The sequence below is a fragment of the Canis lupus genome, chromosome 1 (assembly GCF_011100685.1).
Source record: "Canis lupus familiaris isolate Mischka breed German Shepherd chromosome 1, alternate assembly UU_Cfam_GSD_1.0, whole genome shotgun sequence".
Taxonomy (NCBI): Eukaryota; Metazoa; Chordata; class Mammalia; order Carnivora; family Canidae; genus Canis; species Canis lupus.
The window spans coordinates 110,579,720-110,594,654 of record NC_049222.1 but is presented as its reverse complement, the minus strand read 5'-3'; the positions used below and the strand labels follow the sequence as shown (position 1 = coordinate 110,594,654).

Sequence of the window (14,935 nt, the reverse complement as noted above, 5' to 3'; positions counted from 1 at the left end):
TTCATGATAGACATAGAGAGAGAGAGGCAGAGACACAGGCAGAGGGAGAAGCAGGCTCCATGCCAGGAGCCCGATGTGGGACTCGATCCTGGGACTCCAGGATGAAGTCCTGGGCCAAAGGCAGGTGCCAAACCACTGAGCCACTCAGGGATCCCCGAGTCCCAAGTTTAGAACTAGAAATTGACAGACATCAACAGCCAGGGTGGCAAGGCTCTCAAACCACAGGGATGGTTCCTGTTTGTTTTTGTGTGGCAGGTGTAGTGCCAGACATGTGAAAGTACCCTCTCTCCCCTGAGCCTCACAGCCACCCTGAAAGTAGGTGAGACCATCACCTCTTGTGTTAAGAGACTGGGAGTCACATGTTGTTATGCCCCAGGCTTTCAGTGCATTCTTGCAAGACCTCCCGGTTGAGTACTGCACACTAGGCACCGGGGAAGGGGGCCTGATGCACTTTTCCCCCTTGAATGTGGGGCAGGGATTGTTAGACCCATTCCATAGATGAGGCTGTTGGTGCTTGGCAGGGTGTTTTCCCCAACTTCCATCCATCCCCCAAACTTCGCACTCCAAAGAGGCCACTAGGTTTACCTGATAAACACAAAGGCTGAGCACACTCTAGGTGCCAGCATCTCACAAATCAATCTTAAAAGACTGTCGGTATTCTCATTTTTCACTAAAAGATAGCTTCAGAGCAATTAATGGCTGTAGATCACATGGCTGGACACTTTCACTGCCAACGTGTCTAGGTGCACTTTTTAAAAAAATTCATTCTACTTATAACTCATTGGGTTTATCGGTGTCATTCAGCAGTCTGAAATTCACAACCATCCTGTCTTGAAATATTATCTTTGCACCATTGTCTCTTCTGATTCTAGAAGGGCAACTGAATGTGTTAGTCTCACTCTATCCTTTGTAACATTCTTTCAGTTTTTTTTCTTTTTGTTTTGGTTTGTTTCTGCCTCTGCTACTTTTTGGACCTAGCTCTAGAGCTAGGTCCAAAAAGCTAGATTTTCAATAAATCTTTTTTTCACTTGTGTCTTATTTACTATTGAGGCCAAGCACTGAATTTTTACTTTAGGTTATTGTGTCTGTGGCTTTTTTCCTTTTCCATCTGCTAGGCCATTATCTAGTTCTGGGTTGCCTGCAGAGATTTCCAAGCTCTTGTACACATTTGCCTTGCTAGCCAAAAGCAGAGCAATCCAGTGGTGCCTGGGTGGTTCAGTCAGCTAAGTGTCTGCCTTCAGCTCAGGTCATGATCCCAGGGTCCTGGGATCGAGCCCCACGTCAGGCTCCCTGCTCAGTGGGGAGTTTGCTTCTTCCTCTTTGCCCCTCTTCCCTGCTCATGCTCTCAACTAAATAAAATCTTTAAAAAATAAAAAAAGAAAGAAGAAAAGAAAAGAAAAGAAAAGCAAAGCAAAGCAGAGCAACCCTGTGGAATCTTTCATAAACTGTAAGCAGAGTATTCTCTGATTTCCAAAAGTTTGTGTCACGCCACTGCACTTTCACAAAAGACCTACCTTAGTACATGTTCTAAGGGAGTGATCTAAAGAGGATTTTCACTTTTATGAAAAAAGCTATTTCCGTATTAAGGTAGGTCTTCTATAAGAGAAAAGTGGTGTAATTTGAGTTTCTGGAAAATTGGGGAAACCCATATTCTAATCTGTGACTGATAGGTTCACCATTCGAAGTCCCTGTGAGTCGTCTTTCGTTCTGTTGTCTCTGCTGATTCTTGCTTGTGCTGCTTTATTTCCATACATGTTTGATCACTTAACCATACTCATTGTCTGAAAAATCATTTGTGGGGCTTCTAGAAGACAGTTCCTTAACCTGGAGGATTTGTTTGTGTTTGCCAGACAGCCGAGCTTAGAAGTACCCCGGAACACACGGACGATGCCACAAACCTGAGCCTAGGGTCAGCCTGTGTCCACACATTCTCAGGGTCCACTTTCTCCCTCCTTTGGTCTTGCGTCCTCCTCGCAGTTTAGAACATCTTCTCTGCAGTCTTCTGGGTCATAATCCTCACCTGAGCTTGTAGTCTGGTGGGATCCCAGCTCCTATTAGATTTCCCACCTTGGGGGAATCCGCCACCTTGGCCTTGACTTCCCCCTGCTTGTTCCATTAAGACTACCAATAGGAAACCCAGGTCTGTTGGCCCAAGCAAATGCCCTCAGAGCAAAAGTGGCTTCAGGGACCCACATAACTTTCCCTTACATTTTTGGCGTGGTGCATCCTTTAACTGTATTATATTGATTAGCTGATGGTTTTGATTTTTTGACTACCTCTTTTCAGCAGGAGAGTCTAAATAATCTGGCCCCTCCAGAGAAAACTGAAGTCCCACAAAGCCAAGCCAAGACTCAAACCCAGGTCTCTTGATTCTAAAATCTAAGTATTAAAGTAACTACTATGAAACATCCTAGTCTCTCTGGTCATTTTTATTTCCTGATAAGAATGTCAGAGACTGTTGGGGCGCCTAGGTGGCTCAGTGGTTGAGTGCCTGCCTCAGGTCCTGGGATCGAGTCCTGCATCAGGCTGCCTGTGGGAGTTGTCTGTGTCTCTGCCTCTCTTTGTGTCTCTCATGAATAAATAAATAAAATCTTAAAAAAAAAAAAAAAAAAGGATGTCAGAGACTGTTGGGGTGCCTGGATGGCCCAGATGGTTAGCATCCCAGTTTTGATTTTGGCTCAGGTCATGGGATCGAGCCCTGTGTCCAGCTCCTACACTGAATGTGGAGCCTGCTTGGGATTCTCTCTTCTTCTCTCGAAACAAAAAACAAAAAACAAAAACAAAAACAAAAACCATACTGTTAATTATCTCTCAATATCCATCCTTCCCTCTTCCTTTATATTTGAATTTTTAAAATCACTCAATTCCCCTTTTTACTTAGTAAATAATTAAGTGACTTTTTGAAGCTTTGATTATATGGATCTTTAGTAAAAGGGGTGTTTTTTTTTTTTTTTTTTGCATAATGTACCCAGCTGAAAAACTGCATGTCCCCAGTCTCCCTCACAGCCCTTCCATATGGCTGAAGTTTGGATCAGTGAGATATACATATAGGTATAATATAGTACTTCTGCGAGGAAGGAGGCCTTTTCTTCCTGCAAATTGGTGATGGTTGGAGTTCTAGCGGGGCCACAGCCAAAGGACAGTGAGCTGGAAGCAGCCTGGGTTTCTGACAACTTCAGGGCCACCATAGCTGCCCACTCTGGATTTCTAAAGAAATGAAAACTATCTTGCTTAAGCTACTACTATTTTGAGATTTTGAATCCAAACCGACACAGATGAAGAGTCAAAAATAATCTCAAGCTAAGGGACTTGGCTAAGGATCCTTCTCCCAATCTTTTCCAGCTCACCATGCAGTAATCCTTGGCTCCCTTCTCTCCCCAAACCCCTCCCTGAACAACACACAAACCAGTCTGGGCCCAGCCTTATAAATATCGATTTTATAGAAAGGACCAATTCAAAACTGGTCAGATGCCACACACCAGAAGCTTCCAGAACCACAAAGATGAAAAAACAAAAAACAAAAACAAAAAACCCCAAACAGAACAAACGAAAATACCCCAGACCAAACTGCCTGAAAATCAAGGTCTCCGTTGACCAAAGGATTCTGAAGAAACATGTATGGCTGAGGCTGGAGAGACCCCCACACCTGAATGAGTACCCAGAGTGGAAGTAAAAACAATCCAGAGATGCAAACTCACAGTCCCTGCCCACCGGCCCCCCACGCTGTCAAGAGCGAGGCAAAGGGCTTCACAGCTTTTTGGGGGAGGGAAGAAGCGATGATAATAGCTTCAGTGATGGGGGAGGGGAATCTATACTTCAATTTTTTTTTCCCCTTCTCTTCCCCTCTGGGGGAAGTGAAGAAACTGGTAGCTTTAGGTTAAGGAGAAAACAGTGATTTTTATTGTTTTAACGGAGCCAATGTCTAGAAATGGCAGGCTGCCATGAAAAGGGCCGCCACATCTGATCTGTGATCCCGTGGGACCCAATTCCTAAAGAGGAGGTGAGCCCGGGTGTGGTGGGTCAGGAAAGGTGCCAACCTTGCATGCTGCAGCCTCTTGAGGGAGAACATGGCTCCAGAGACAGAGACCTGGGGGAGGGGGGGCGGGAGGGGGCCAGAATGGGGGAACCCTTGCGGAGTACCAAAATTAGCTGCCTTCTGCTCCCTGCTGGTGGGTCCCTGGGGTGGAGAGTGGCAGGGAGGGGGTTGGGGCTGAATGGAGGAGAAATTGAGATGCTGATAAAAAACACCCTCCTTGAGGGTCAACGGCCCTGGGTCTGAAGAGTAGAAAATCAATAGGGGTCAGTTGATCAGAGTGCTTTCTCAATCATCCCCCTGAACCCCATCTCAGTTCTGGAGGGGGTGGGGATCAACACTGCCCGGACTGGGGGGCACAGGCTGGTGACCCAGTTCTGGCCCTCAGCTCCCGGGGGAGGGGGGAGGGGTGGGCATGGTGGGCTCTCCCCTCCCCTCCCCCGGCTTCACCTCCCTTCCTCCCTGCCAGCCCGGCCCCCACTGCTGCCAGTGCTGCCACCACCGCCACCACTACTGCCGCCACCTGGCCCATTGCAGGGCAGCACCCAGTTGTTATCGTGCAGACCCAGGCGGCAGCCAGGCGTCTCGCGGTCAGCTCGGCGGCAGCACATCCAGTAGGAACGTCCATAAGGCAGGTCGTGGTGGTAGGGCTTGGGGTGCCAGCGGCAGAGCGACACATCACCCTTCTCGTATCTCTTGCGGCACTGCTTGCAAGGGTCATCGCGATACAGTGGGTCGCGGCTCCAGCGTGAGTCTGTGGCCCGCACACCGAATGCCTCAATGATGCCCTTGAAGTGGTGGCAGGTACACTTGAGGGCTGCCAGGGCCCGCGTGGGCAAGAAGCTAAAGATCTTCACCAGCACGTGCTCGGGCAGCAGCAGCATGTACTGTCGCGGCTCTAGCAGCCGCTGGATCTTGAAGCGAATCTCCAGGAAATCGTGTGACACGTGCCGGTACAGGCGGCACAGAGAGGTGTCTGCTGTCCCCTCGGCATCATCCGGGCCTGGTGCGGTGGCTGGTGAGTCGGCCGGGGGTGGCTCAGGGGGCCCATCTGGACCACGGGACTGGAGGAAGAAAAGCTGGCCAGGTGGGGGCGGCTCCTCGGGGCTGACCGTCAGGCACACTGTCTCCTCTTTGACGTTCTTGGTGCCGTCCTTGCCAAAGAAGATGCATTCATCCACCACACCCGTCACCACCACATCCACATGGAAGCCTGATGCTCCGCAGTCCCGGGCAGGGGGTGGAGGGGGTGCTGGGGGAGTGTCCTCAGGCCTGGCAGGGACTGGTGTCTCCCCCTCGCTGGCTTCATCCGCCCGAGCCAGAAGGAACTCCACATTGCTGGGCAGGGCGTCCCGGGAGGGGCTGATGAGCTGGTACAGGTCGCAGGTGATCTTGTCCTTGGCTCGGGCCCCGGGGCCTGGGCTGCCAGGGTAGGCACAACCGGGCCGGCCCCCACTCCCGTTGGGCAAGCTGCCATCGGGTGCACGGGGCTCTCGGCCATTGGAGATGCGGAAGGCAATGCGTACCTCCCCTGGACCTGGCCCAGGACGCTCCTCTTTGCGGAGGCCTTTGGATGGAGGGCTGTCCCGCTGGGCCTCGAAGTGGGCCACCGCCTCGGCCACACGGCTGCAGTCCCCACCACCAGACCGCCGTTCAGATCCCAGCCCCTTGGCAGGCCCACCCTGCTCAGCTGACACAAAGACCACAGGCGCTGGGGTGCCGGGGCGAGGGTAGTTCTGCAGGGCCAGGGCGGCCCGCTGTTCCACTAGGGCTACCATCTCAGCCACAGAGAGCAGGTCGACGTCCTCACCAGTTGAGGTTGGGGCCCCCTCAGCAGCGGGGGGCCCCTCTGGGCCCCCTGGGTCCGGTGGAGCCTTGGTAGGTTCAAGACAGCGCCTCCTCCGCTTAGCCTTGGAGCTGTCGCTGCCCCAGTGCCCCTTAACCTTCATGGAGCTGGCCCGGCTGCCCCCACCACACTGGTGGGCCACAAAGAAGGCCACCTTCTCCTTTGTATTCCCGGGCTTGATGACGTACCACGTGTCCAGCAGGACTCGGCCCTCATCGCCAGCAGCAGCTGCTGAGAGGAGTGGAGCAGGCTGGGAGGCAGGGGCCTCTGTGGCCAAGGCAGGCGGGGTGTTCTCTGAGTGGGCAGGCCCGTGGTCTGGCTCAGCCCCACTGCCTGGCTCTGGGCAGGCCGATGGCTTGAGGGCTGCAGTAGGTGGGCGCGGCTGGTTCTGCGAGTAGGTGCCAAAGGGCCGGGGGCACCACAGCTGGAAGGGCAGGAGGCTGCTGCGGTCCATTCCGGAGAACGGTGGCAGACAAGCAGGGGTTCACTGCATCGCAGGACCTGGATGGTCAGGGGAGGTTCCACAGGCTACCTGGAGACAGGGAAGAGAAGGTTGGGGAGTTGGGGGACTAGCCTGCCCTCTTCCTACCACCCCAACTTTAACTTCTGAGGAGACAGACCAAATTAGCCCACTAAGAACTCTAATCCTGCCCCACTACACAGGTGAGCAAATGGAGGGTTTATAGAGGGAATGAGAGCTGGTCTTTAAACACCCAGAACAGGGAGGCCTGGGTGGCACGGCTGGTTGAGCGGCTTGGTTTTGGTTCAGGTCATTATCTCGGGGTCCTGAGCTCAAGCCCCACGTCAGGCTCCTCACTCAGCATAGAGTCTGCTTGAGCTTCTCTCCCCTTCCCTCTACCCCTTCCACGCACGCACTGCCTGCACTCACTGTCTCTCTAAATAAATAAGTAAAATATCTATAAACAAAATAAAATAAACACCCAGAATGTAACTGAAGCTAGCACCTTGCTCCAACCCTGCAGGTCATACTACATGGCCCAACTGCCTCGACTCATGATCCAGAGGCCTCCTGCTGCCATAACCCTGAACTTAAGTGAAAGTACCAACTAACAGTTCCTCCTTCTTCCATTTGCTCACCTAGTAGGCCAGTTCCTGAAAAGACAAGAATTCCCAGCCCTGCCCACAGGTATGGCTACTTGAGCCCACGGAGGAAGGAATGAAGTAGGCTGGACGGAAGAAGAAAATCTGAGGTGAGAGGAGCCAGACAGGCCCTTAAGAAATCAGCTCTTTGGGCTGCCTGGGTGGCTTAGTCGGTTGAGGATCTGACTCTTGGTTTCGCCTCAGGTCGTGATCTCAGGATCGTGGGATCGAACCCCGCGTCGGGCTCCGCACTCAGCACGGAGTCTGCTTGTCCCTCTCCCTCTGCTTCTCTCCCCAGCTCGTGCGCCTTCTCTGGCGCTCTCTAAAATAAATAAATAAATAAAATCTTAAAGAAAGAAAAGAAAAAAGAAATCGGCTCTTTACTTTGTTTGAGTCCCAGGGCTCCCTGAGAATCTCTCAAAGCTGTGTATCCTCACCCAGAAAAATGCACACACTTGATAAGACTGTGTAGGTAATTAATTCCCTTAAGCACAGGCACAGAGCTCTGAGAGAAGAAAGCCTTTTCTAGTCTAGTTTTCTCTTCCAGTTGGACACTGGCAGACTGAGTAGGGAAGGATTACTTAGCATAAAACCAGGCCCTCAAGGGGCACCTCGTGGCTCAGTGGTTGAATGTCTGCCTTTGGCTCAGATCATGATCCTGGGGTCCTGGAATCGAGTCTTGCATCAGGATTCACGCAGGGAGCCTGCTTTTCCCTCTGCCTATGTCTCTGCCTCTCTCTCTGTGTCTCTCGTGAATAAATAAAATCTTAAAAAAAAAAAAGAAAGAAAAGAAAAAAATAGCCCCTCAAACTTGGTTTTAGAACGTTTCAATTCAGGGCTCTCTCAACAATGACCATTTTATTTTGCAACGACTTCGTGCATGATCTAATCTGGAGGCAATTCTGCTAATGAGTCTGACATGACCACTTTCCACTGCAGGATCAACAGGTAGCATAATCCTCCATCTCTCTCTGTCTCTCTCTCTCTCTTTTTAAGGTTTTACTTATTAAAATACGGCCCCCTGCCTATCTTTCCAAGTAAAATTTTACTGAAACATGCTCATCTCTTTATGGCCGCTTTCACACTGCAATGGCAGAGTAGTTGCAACAGAGGACATATGGCTTTAAAGAAAAGCCTAAAATAGTCAGTATCAGGTCCTTTATAGTAAAAGTCTGCTGACCCCTGTAGTATGGACTGAGCCCACCTATAGATGGCTAAATTTACCAGCCACCAACACATCTAAATGCCCAGGAACAGGCATGAACACAGCAAAAGCCATTTTCTATAGATACAATCTACAACTTGGCTACTCCCTGAAATCCTCCAATCAGTTCCTACCCTCATCTCCAGAATACAAACGCCCTCCCCCAAATATCCAGACCCTTTCAAATCCTAATTTAAACTTCCAAACCTATAAATATCCCCTTAGCACAGAAGGCCCCAATCTCAAGGAAGCCTCACAAATCCCACGTCTACCGACTACTCCAACACACACAGCAATCTCCCAACCTCACACATGCCCCAAAAGACCAGTTTCCTGAAATCCTATACTCCCCTTCAAACACTTTCTAAATCTCCACATTTCCTAATTCATAACAGAAGCCCCCCCACCGCCAACTGAAAAAAAAAAAAAAACCTCATGAAAACATAAAAGCTCCCTAACACATAAGACTAATTCCAAACCACGTATTTCCCAAAGCCCCAAATACCACCCCCGCAAACACTCCCGAAGAATCCTCACCAATGACACGTGCTTATTGCAAGGCGCATGGCTCAATGGAGCTTATAAGGTACTGTTCTAACAATTCCTGCTAATCCTCCCCGGTCCCCAGGAAGCAGGCAGTGTATTAGTCCCAGTGTCCAGATGAGGCACAGAAAGGTTTAACCCCAAATCGCGGGTCAGACAGGTAGGAAGAACTCGAGAAAGGCGAAAGCCCAGGCATTCCGGCTCCAACACGGGCACTCCTGGCTTCTTGACTTTGCTTCTAAGTCTCTCCGGGAGCTCCCCAAATCACACGCCCACCTACCATCCCAAACCACAAAGGAGACCCCTACAATACAACTGAAACTTCCACGTTACAAAACAACCCAAAACCTAAACCCCAAGGGAACCCCAAGAATCCCCCACATCCATGCACAAACACTTCAAGCCCCCAAATACCGCTTAAGTGCAAAGGGAGCCCCTCAGTTTTGTAACCCCCCCCACCCCGCCAACCCACTCAGACTACCCTCGAAAGCTAGACACGCCCCCAAAGTACCCCATCCCTGAGCCCCGCCCCCCTGCGGCGGGAGAGGGTGGCCGCACGCAGGCAGGCGCTCGGGAGGGAGAGGGCCCGCCCCCTCGCTCCTTCCCTCCAGACGTCGCGCGGCCAAGCGGGCGACTAGTTTCCCTCCGCCCCTTTGTTGACAGACCCGCGCGTGACGCCCCCAGCCAATGAGCGGCTGCCGTTCGGGGCCGTGCCCATATAAGGAAGGCCTTGGCGAAGGGGCCTAACTTCGAAAGAGGGAGGAGTAGGCGAGAGGTGACGGGGGTGTGGAAAGGGCCGAGTGTAAGAGAGCGTCGAACAATTCCCAACTTCTTGCTAAAACGGAGGAACAAGGCCGGGACAGAGGCCACGGTATTCAAAGGAGAGGTTTATTGCACGACGTTCCCTCTCAACAGGAGCTCTGATTGACAGTTGAGATTTAAAGGGCCAAGAGGCTCGGGGATGGAGATTCGAGGGCGGAAGGAAACCGGGCAGAGAGGTGCGCCCAGGTTTTGGTTGGGAACCCTGAAGAGCGAGATTCCCTGCGGGGGAAACTGGGCAACGGGATCACTTCATCCTTGAAGAACAAATGGCACAACTTTGCGACGACTCCTGCGGCACTGGGTTCGGCCTCCGGGCTTGGCATTCAAGGCTCAGGCTGTGTGGCCAAAGGCACCTTTCTGTTCAGCCTTTCCAACCAAGCCCCCCAAATCTGATTCAGACTCAGTACAAGAAAAGAATATTAAATGCCTCAATAATGCTTTCTAAATACTAATTACCTGTTAAAATAATACTTAGGATATACTTTAGTTAAACAAGATACTTAAAATTAACTTCATCTCGGTAAACCTGGGTGGCTGAACGGTTAAGCACATCTGCCTTCGGCTCAACTGCTTTTTTTTTTTTTTTTTTTTTTTGCAGTTGGCGGTGGGGGGGCTTCTGTTACGAATTAGGAAATACGTGTGGATCACTCGATACCAGGATCGAGTCCCACATCGGGCTCCCTGCATGGAGCCTGCTTCTCCCTCTGCCTATGTCTCTGCCTCTCTCTGTGTCTCTCATGAAAAAATAAATAAAATCTTAAGAAAAAATTAACTTCTCTTTCTTTCGGCTTTTTAAAATGTAGCTACTATAAGTTTTTAAGTTACACATACAGCTAGCATGGTATGTCTGTTGAACACTGCTGGTCTAGATCCTTTCAATGCCAGGCCAATTCAAGAGACACCCCAAGGTGGCTCCACCGCAAGCATCAATCCAGGAGTCAGCTGTGCCCCCACCAACCTGCCCCCCCCCCCTTGCCTGCTTCCTATCATCCTGTGCCTGACCGCCAGAGGGTCTTAAAGCACCAACCAGACCCCACCCTATCCTGTTCAAAACCTACCACGACTCTATCCAGTGCCCTTGGGAAAAAAGCCCAGGTACCCAGCAGGTCCAACCTCTTCCCTCCCCACTCCTCCACACCCCCAGTGGACCCAGGTGGGCACCAGATCTGGCAAAGAGAGAAGTTAGAGTACTTGGGCCTTGTCTGATCCTCAGTAGAAGCTATTAGCCTCTCCACTGTAGGAATAAAGAAACTGAAGCAGGACAGGTTGCTCGCACTGAACTGGTATGAGTTGGAGCAGGGATGTGAACCCAAAGAATCTGATTCAGGATCACTGTGCTCTATTATTGCTTTGCTATCTATTCTCTGGCATCCTAGTTCAGCCATTCCATCCTCCAAGAAGCTGATCCACCAGGCTGGGTCAGACTCCACCTCTAGGCTCCTACACTGGCCAACTTGCTTTTTTACTCCAGAGTCACAAAGCTCTCCCCTTCCGTGGTCTTTTTGTTGTTCCCACTAACCGGAATGCTTTCCCCCCAGATATCCATATGGCTCAGTTCTTTATTTCATTTGTGTCTCTGCTCAAATGTAGCTTTAACAGAGAGGGCTTGCCTGAGCTCCCTTCCTGGAAACCTGCCACTCGCCCAGAGGAGGGCCTCTGGGTCCCAAATCCTAGCCCTGACCACTTTGAGTTATCACTGTGTAGGGATGGATCAGTCTCCTCTACTGGACAGGGAACCCAGAAGGGCCAGAGTAATCAGGGTCATCAGGTGTCCCCAGCAGCACTGGCCAGCATGGTAATGACTGAATAGAGCAAAGCTCCCTCCCTTGCAGCAACATGTCCTAAAAATGTATGTTTTAAACATAAAGTGTAAACCTTGTTTCACACCCAGGTTCCATCTGTGTCCTAGGTCACTGGGGCACAATTTTCTAATTCCCCCACACTGAGCTCTCTACAAAAAGGCCCTTTACTAGGTCTGCTTTCAGAAAATGCTCCATGAAGATCCATCTATTTGTAAAACATCATGACACAGAAAGCCTGGAAATTTTAAAAATGGAAAAAGACTAGACAAATGTGAATCAAGAGACAAGTAGAAGGGTGACAATATCATTAAAAAGACAAAACAGTAATGGGGGGTGCCCAGCTGGCTCAGCCCTGGACCTCGGGGTTGTGGGTTCAAGCCCTGACTCAAAATAAAATCTTAAAAAAAAAAAAAAAAAAAAAAAAGTAACAGGGACGCCTGGGTGGCTCAGCGGTTGAGTGTCTGCCTTTGGCTCAGGGCGTAATCCTGGGGCCTGGGGATCGAGTCCTGCATGGGGCTCCTAGTGAGGAGCCTGCGTCTCCCTCTGCCTATGTCTCTGCCTCTCTCTGTCTCTTGTGAATAAATAAGTAAAATCTTAACAAAAAAAGTAACAGCTGACAAAAGCAAAAAGTAGAAGTAGGCACATAGGTGGTAACGAAACAAACTGAACTGTTACACACAAAAGTTCTCAATATACATGCTAACATGATGGCTTCATATATAAAGCAAAAAAGCAATACGCTTTGTTGGTACACACTTTAGCAAATCCACAATTCTTATGAGAAACTGCAATAGATCTCTCCGTAAGAGATGGGCTGAAGAGATAAAATTGATAAGGAACTGAACCACAAGATCAACACTCTCGGTGGAATGCCCCCAGCCATTCCAGAATCCAGTTTACATCCCTTATCTGACATTCCAAAGCCCTCCTGTGTGCTGGCTCCGAGTTAGTCGCTGAGCATGCAGAGATGACGCTGAGCTCACCAGAAGGAGCTTGTGAGAAAGGGGGGCAGACATCCAAGTAAACCATCATGACCCACATGAATCTATCAAGAGAGAAACTGATCACAATGGCAGTTCACACCCCAGCACTGGGAGCCAGGCTTTGCTCCAGGCATTTTACAAATATTAACTCATTGGATTTTCATTATCATCTCACTATTTTTAACCTCATTTCAAGGACGTGGAGGCACGGAATGGTGAAGCAATTGCCCTCAGACTTGGCTTTGTGGCAGGAGTTCCGGAAGCGCCAGCAGGTTTAGTCACTGAGTAGGACTTTGTCCGGATCATCTCATTGGGTCCTCCAACACTGCAGTGCCCTTCACCTATGGCCATACACACTCACCTTTCTCTTCCCCATTTATTTTTTTCCTTAGCACGTATCAGTATCTAATGTACTAGAAACTTTGTTTATAAAGTTTTTTTTTTAAGATTTTATTTATTTATTCGTGAGAGATAGAGAGAGACAGAGGCAGAGACATAGGCAGAAAGAGAAGCAGGCTCTCTGTGGGGAGCCTGATGCGGGACTTGATCCCCAGACTCAGGATCACACCCCCAGTCGAAGGCAGATGCTCAACCGCTGAGCCACCCAGGAGTCCCTATTTATAAAGTTTATTGTCAGTTTCCCTTCACTAAAAGGAAAGCTCCCCCAGGACCAGTATTCTTGCCTACTTAATTTCACTGCTGGATCCCCAACTCTTAGCACCAAGCTCTTGGCTCCTCTGAGTGAGTTCCCTGGAACAGTAGCCCCTGGGAATGCATTAGGAATGGTGTCTCTCTTGCTGCCCTACACCTGCAGAACATGCACTTTGACAGCTCTCTAGGGTATTCATAGGCACATCTGAGAAGTCATGCCCTAGCACATCAGAGGTGTGCAATGCATGTTTATTTGAACAGACTCCTCTAACACCACCCTACTGTCTGTCTTCACAGGAGCTACTGGGGACCTCTTGGGAAAAGCTGGCTGCTTCCAGCCAAGTCCACGTGTGGAAATCTTGCTCCCAGGATGGAGGCAGGATGGCACCTCCTCCAGGAGTTATTCCAGTGTCCTCCCAAGCTATTCAGGATTCTCTTCCTCCTGAGACTTCCGCTGGCAGCACCTGTCACCGTCATTGCTGAATGACAATGAACTGGGTAAGGGCCTCTCCCCCCTCTAGCCTGTGGGTTTCTGAAAGGCTGGGACCTCTCCTCAAAAGCACAGCTGCTCCAGCCTCCGCACTTGGCTCACTGGCCTAGTTTAGCTCTTTAGGCTCTATCCTTTCCCTGTAGCCAGAGAGACTGCTGCTTCAAACATAAATCGGACCATATCACTCCCCTGCTTAAAACCTTTCTGTGAGAGGTGTAAGTTTGCACAAACAAAAATACCATGTCTGGGAGCCCTTCTCAGGAAACTACCGGAGGATTTGCTTCCCCAAAATGAAGCAGTGAATGAAGAAAAGGAGCTATCAGATCAAAGAAACAGGTCTAGCCTGGAAGGGAGGCAAAAGGAATCCCCAGATAAAGGTGAAAGGAGAGCCTGGGAGGACAGCTTGCAGGAGGTCTAGAGAGAACCTGTTTCCACAAATGCACAGAGAAAAAGGCTAGCAATGAACAAGCTAAGTGTGCACCCCAAGAAGTTAGAAACAAGGGGTGCCTGAGTGGCTCAGTCAGTTGAACTTCTGACTATTTCAGCTCAGATCTCGACCTCAGGGTAGTAGGATGGAACCTGCTTGGGATGCCCTCTCTCCTTCTGCCCCTTCAACTACTGGTGCATGCTCACTCTTTCTCTCAAATAAATAACTAAAATCTTTTAAAAAGAAAAAAGTTGGAAACAATGTCAACTATAGAAGAATAAAGCAAAGAAAGAAAGAAGGGAATACAAAGTGGATGCCTGGCCCCCCTCACTCTGATTCGAGTGAGGCCCGCCCCCTCCTTGGGGTGCCTCTGTCCCAGGGTCAGGGCTGTCAGGGTCAGGTCAGCATAGGGCCGGGCACAGAGCAGGCAGTCAGGGAATGCACTGGTTCACGGTCACACGGGAATTGGTAGCAGGATACTGGGGCTCTGTTCCTGGTCCTGCTCCTTCCATCTCCCACCCCCTGGACCCTCACCCCCACTCTGTCCATAATCTTGATTCATCCCTCCCTTGGGTTTTTGACCTCAGGGTCTGCTGGCCTCTCTCCCTCTCAAATCTTCCTTTCCAACGGCTCTCCCCAACGGTAGGAATCATCCAATCCTCAGGATCTAGAGATCTGGGATGCAGGCAGAACCCAGGCAGGGCCTGCAGACACCCCACTTTCCCACTTTTGGGGGTGTGACCATAGGTAGGGTGCTTAACCCTTGGTGCCTCAGTTTCCTCCACTGTAAAATGCAGCTAATAACAGTATCCACCCACGGGTTGCCTGATGATTCACAATCAACCCAGCAGAGGGCTCAGTGTCAGCTAGGTACCAAGGAGAGGCTCAATATTCAGGCTCTGGGCTTATTAAGTAAGGCAAGGGGAGACTTAGTACCTAGGAGTTTGGAAATCATTGACTAAACCAAAATTTCAACCCTCTTTATGTTCTGAACCCTCTTTGTTTTCCTGGTCCTTCACAGTCACCAAAGTAT

At 50.2% G+C, this 14,935-nt stretch overlaps 1 protein-coding gene across 4 annotated transcripts in view; it reads right to left on the bottom strand.

The window, feature by feature from the left end:
* Positions 1 to 3,416: 3,416 nt before the first annotated feature.
* FBXO46 (F-box protein 46) overlaps positions 3,417 to 14,935 on the bottom strand; it is a 14,987-nt gene continuing 3,468 nt past the window's right edge. The window contains exons 1-3 of one of the 4 annotated variants that reach the window (XM_038528554.1): positions 9,239 to 9,258; positions 6,978 to 7,302; positions 3,417 to 6,411 (exon numbers count right to left, since the gene is read on the bottom strand). In XM_038528554.1, coding sequence (XP_038384482.1) covers positions 4,480 to 6,333 — 1,854 coding nt within the window. In that variant the 5' untranslated portion in view covers positions 6,334 to 6,411; positions 6,978 to 7,302; positions 9,239 to 9,258 and the 3' untranslated portion in view covers positions 3,417 to 4,479. Of the gene's footprint in view, positions 6,412 to 6,977; positions 7,303 to 8,721; positions 9,157 to 9,238; positions 9,259 to 14,935 lie in introns of those variants that run through there. The other 3 variants (XM_038528553.1, XM_038528552.1, XM_038528551.1) reach the window with 3 other exon arrangements.